The sequence below is a fragment of the Clinocottus analis genome, unplaced genomic scaffold (assembly GCF_023055335.1).
Source record: "Clinocottus analis isolate CAN_PGR_092001 unplaced genomic scaffold, fCliAna1.0.p SCAF_7, whole genome shotgun sequence".
In the NCBI taxonomy this organism is placed as follows: domain Eukaryota; kingdom Metazoa; phylum Chordata; class Actinopteri; order Perciformes; family Cottidae; genus Clinocottus; species Clinocottus analis.
The window spans coordinates 10,396,581-10,401,876 of record NW_027176229.1 but is presented as its reverse complement, the minus strand read 5'-3'; the positions used below and the strand labels follow the sequence as shown (position 1 = coordinate 10,401,876).

The following is a 5,296-nucleotide window of genomic DNA, read 5'->3' as shown; positions in this document are numbered from 1 at the left end:
CTGTGCGGACAGAACAAGCAAGGAGCAAAGAGACCGAGTTTGAGAGTGCATCTGTACTTCAGTTTATTTTCTTTGAGTCAAACCAGTCTGCTTGGTATTTGGTTTTCACACTGATCTAAACTGAATTTTAGGCTTTTTAGGAATACTTGGCAGGTTTATGTTTTTCTTTGCAGGAAAGAGCGCAGCAGTTCACCCAATAACGTTGATGAAAAAGTAGGCATAGAAAATAGATGGATATCCTATACATTTAGTATTTTTTTCTCTTTAGAAGACGCTGTAAAAGGTTTTGCTGTAGGAAGAAATTGAAGGTACCCTATGAATTTGTTTTTTGTAAATAGAAGCGCTTACAGTCTCCTCATAAAATATTGTGTGTATCCTCGAAGCCTATCTGTCACAGCTCGACTGTGACTCCAGTCCTTTTTTGTTTTTAACCTGTATCTTTATTATGCTATAGATTATTTCGCCATCTCAGTAGTAGTGTGACTCTCGACCTCTGTAAGTCTTTTCATATTGTTTTGACTGTCAATAGTTCCTGTTCCCTGTGCTCAGGATTCCTGTGCCTGCACTTCTGCCCAGCTGCCGCTGCTCACATCACTCCACCACCTGCATTCATCTCCTGACCTGCATTCATCAGCTGTCATTCAATAAGACCCATTCCTAAGCTTACCTCGCCGTCCCCATGTCTGCGCTTGGGTCCAGCCGAAACCAAATCGTAACACTATCAGCTTTTGAAATGCCTCTTCTTCCTTATATAACTTTTGCAAAGCCAATTTTCTCACAGACCATTTCCTAACCACATGTGTTTGTATTCAGAAAACCTATTTCCAGAGCTCGACATTAAATGCATCACTGCATACTATAATAACAGCGTTATCACTGCAGGGTGCTGTTAGGCATGAGCCAATGTATAGCAAATTTCCCCTGATCCACACTAAGGAACTCAAGATAGGTTTTATAGTCTTATAACCAGCTGTCTTGTATTAAACCTTTTTTACCGCAGCCAATTTAATGGCGAAAATTTCACGAATGGTTTGCATTCAACTAAATACTGAATATCTACTCAATCCCAAGGTCTATTTGAATAATTAAAAAAGTTTTAATGTACAGAAAACCCTTGTGAACATTGATAATATGTTCATATGTGTGTTAGTGGTATATTAGTTTATGATAGTACACAGAAAAGGAAAAAATATATAGATACAAAAATTAATTAAAGAAAAAAGGATTTTTTCTTATCGTAACGAATGAATGATGAGTGAATTTAATATATAACATAGCTCTATATGTTAGGAGTATATGTGCAAAGTTTGGCTTTGACTGAGGGAAGTTAAGTATTTTTTATAATAATTTTATTTAAAGATTTTCGAGCGATCGTGTCAACTCGGCCATGCCCTCCCTGGTCCGTGAACGGTCCTCTCCTCACTCTAGCCATGTGCTGAAGGCTATGAGGAAACTATAGAGAGCAAGGAGGCCTAAATTAATCACATTTCAGCCATAAGTAAGTGCATTTACAAATAGAATGGCAACGTTGGTTTTACAGCAGATTTGTTATTGGTGGATTCAGTAAACTCTAAAGATTCTGTGTAGCTTAATGCTATCAATATGAAAGGTCAGATTTCTGTGTGCCCTCCGAAGTTACTCTCAAGTCATACTTATGGTTTATGTTCATATTTATTGTGGAATAATGTCATAAACATGAAAATTGTACTTATATTCTTATATATAACTTGTAAGGCCAGGACGTGCCATTTTCTTTGCTGAATCACAACAGCAGCCCATATATGGACTTGATCCATGAAGACGTTTGACGAAGGGAGCGGGGCTCTGGGGTTCAGAAGGTTAAAAAGCTGTTATTTTAGATCACATCATACAGCTACACTAACCAGGGAATTAACTGTTTGTTGCCACTTTTTTCCTTCATTCCTGATAATCTCAGGAACACCATCAGAACGGTCCGATTCAATAACACAAAGACTACAAGGTACATACAGAGTTAAAAGATGGGGCTTTTTTCATACAATATCAACAAAAACATAATGCGCTTCATTAAGGTAGACTTATTGCTTTGGATTGATTTCCATTGTACAGCTGGTCCGATTCGTCTGGTCACTATACTGTACAAATTACTTTAATGCCACTTAAGGCCTTCCTAGCATTTAAAACAGTTTCAGATCAGACGTGGGGCCAAAACCATCAATAAATAATTTATGCTTCACCGTTAACCGAGCACTAAGCTTTTAATTAACTTCAGAACTTGCACATTATATTAACACTGTGCACCAATTCAACACCAATGAGAACTGTACTGCCGTTATGAACAACATGTGACAAATGTGACTAGTTCTATTTCTAAATATACTTTATCATCTGTTGTCCACAGACCACTTGTTTTGCATTACTGAAGAGGCAACGTTTTTCAATCAGCTTTTTAAAGGCCCCCTTATCAGCAGCAAAGATGACTAGTTTCTGCAGCCGTAATGTGGCGAAACCCCTTCCTCAGAGCAGCCATCAATGACTAATGATTCCTTGAGGAGGGCGTTTCAACAAACACCAGCAAAGCAAAACACAAACAGAAACCAGTGAGTCTGCCTCTGAAACGCCTTCCTCCACAAAGCAAAAACTGTTTGCATGGATAGCAGCGACTGTCAGACCTAATGTAGACAGATCGTACGAAACCATATTGGATTCAACCGAAGCAGGTCAATAGTCTATTATGGCCAGAGGGAAGTGCCGTTTGTAGCCCCTCACAGTTAATTTAGTGACGATAGAGACCAAAACAAGGGGATGTATGCAAGGACTAATATCCGCACTGCCCTGTGGAGCTGCTCTCATATCCGTCAGCATGCTACAGTTCAGTATCGCTGCTCAAAGAGTCATCCAAGTCCTGATAAGATGTCAATAACCAGCATCCCACCCATCTTCACCCCAACAGCAACTACCTGCCAATCATCTCCTTCAGGAAATTGCCTTCCTGTCCTTAGAGAGAGCTCAGGTGCTGTTTGTTTGTTGATCTACTTTAACTTTGTGTTCTCAGGTCTGAAGGCCGTTGAGGTCTTGGGGCTAAAAGGAAGGTGAAGGTGTTTGAATAGAACTAGAGGGTTGTTGCTTGCGTATGATTAAATTACAGGGTGTTAATGTAAAGACCAGGGAGACGATGGCCTGGGAAGAAACAAGACAGCGTCCACAGACACGCTCGCAGCTCTCTGAGGCTGAACTAAGGCACTAAAGCACAATGCAACTATGCTAACATGCTTCAAAAGCCAATGCTAACGTCTAATGTTTACCAGGTTTAAGGTGTTTAGTCTGTTTACATGTTAAATAATGTATTAATAAATATCAAAAGGTATTTTGGTCAAAAACTAAAATATTGATTTTCTTTTCTTCATTGATTCTCCCTCTGAGAGGAATATAAAAAGTCTAAAGTACATTTTGTGGCAAGCTAACCAATAGTTACCGACACATGTCACTTAAAACCTCACCGTGGAGCTAGAAGAAGTCATGGGATCACCTGACCAACAATTCATCCAACAGATCTATATGTAGATTTTTATATATAAATATATTTAACTTGAAAACAAAAAGTTAACTTTCTCATAGCCCCAAAAGAAAACGTCAGGGGATCACCAATGTCACTAGTGTTCATATTCTGGCAACAATGGATGTCAATGAATCGAATAGTTGTCATGGTGTCTGGACAAATGTGGTTAACCGACACACATACAGAGCGAGCAACATTGTCATGCACAGACGCCGCCAGCATGGAGAAAACCATGTGTTTGGTGTGCTCACAGGACAGTTATGAGCTGGAAATCATTACATATGTGAATGGTCACCACCGATATGTTTGTAATATAAAGTCACAAAGCTTTTCAGCATCTTACCTTCTCATACTCAGATGTCTTGTGGCTACTATTGAACAACTGGAGGTTCAAGTGTTTGTTCTCCTGGAGGAAATCTTGAAGCTCATTCTCCTAAACAAAAGAAGCAGAAAGAAAACGGTGTCTAAAAGCTAAAAAGCCAACGTGATTAGACCAGAGCACAGCACTCAAACCCAGCATGCTGTTAGCGATAGCTAATGCATTATTCATCTGAGGAGACTGCTCCAGGTTCTCTACATTGTAGAAGTTGCCATTTTAGCCACTACAGTGGAACAATAATAATGGCATAACACTAGCATCTATGTCCAAGTTTTAAACATACTAGAACAGACGTAATAAGAACCCATAAAATAGTTTTTCTTCTTATTCCCACACATACACAAAGAGCCTCCTTTCCTAACTCACGTTCCAAGTGTTGAGCTGGGGGTAAAAAAAGCCTTCATTGCAGAAGAGGAAAACTTAATTACATTCAATCAACAGTCGTGAGGCGGGCCACAGATGCAATTAGCAGTGTCAACTGGAGAGTTCTCTAAGATGTGCAATTCACTGCGGCTACAGCAGCGAGTAGGCCAAGTGTTGTTCTAAGCTAGAAATGCTCATGCATGATAAATGTACTGTAAATGTGCCGCTTCTTAATGGCTAGTGTGGGTGAGCCTACTCCTCCCTTATGTTTTACTTATGAAGGATGTTTCAAAGAACAAGTGGCGACAGGAGATGATACATTTTAAAAAAACATGCATGCATGGGTGCACATAACAGAATATGGTGATGGTAATAAAGCATTGTAGAATCGGCATATCTGGCAAATGCACACCAATAATTAGGTGTTATTTACTGTATATCTATAAGAGTAAATTAGCATAGATATCTGAAAAACAAGCTTACTCAAAAAGTTAGTGATACAATAAAGTAATTGAAGCTTTGTATGCAGAATTATAATATAGTATAACCAAATTGCAATGAGACTATGGTAACTACGAAAATGCACAATACAATTGGTATTTTTTATGTTACATCTGAAATTATTAGTTCTTTATGAGAGTGTTAGACTATGAACAGGACTGCAGTCATAGAAACCTGTCAACATTATATCATTTAGTATATACAATACAAACTGCGAGGACAGTTACAGATATGATATATGTTGTGCTTGTGCTCGAATTACGTGTACAAAAGAAGGAAATGTGTTGGAAACATTCATGCATATATACAGGCGGTATAATGTACAATCTATAACCATAAATATGACTGCTACTATTAATGTTACCACTAACACTACTGCTACTAATCTCTGCTTCTGATAATAGTATTAATAATAATGGTACATTCGTATCGGCACACATACCGCATGAACGCAACTACATTATATAGAGATGCACACCATGGAGGAGACATCTTTCCAAGGACAAGCAGTGACA

At 38.7% G+C, this 5,296-nt stretch overlaps 1 protein-coding gene across 1 annotated transcript in view; it reads right to left on the bottom strand.

The window, feature by feature from the left end:
- Window positions 1-5,296, bottom strand: part of LOC137805183 (uncharacterized) — a 47,744-nt gene that overhangs the window by 241 nt on the left and 42,207 nt on the right. Inside the window, exon 7 of the mRNA XM_068604987.1 lies at window positions 3,882-3,971. Within this exon, the coding sequence (XP_068461088.1) occupies window positions 3,882-3,971 (90 nt within the window). The remainder of the gene's footprint in view (window positions 1-3,881; window positions 3,972-5,296) is intronic.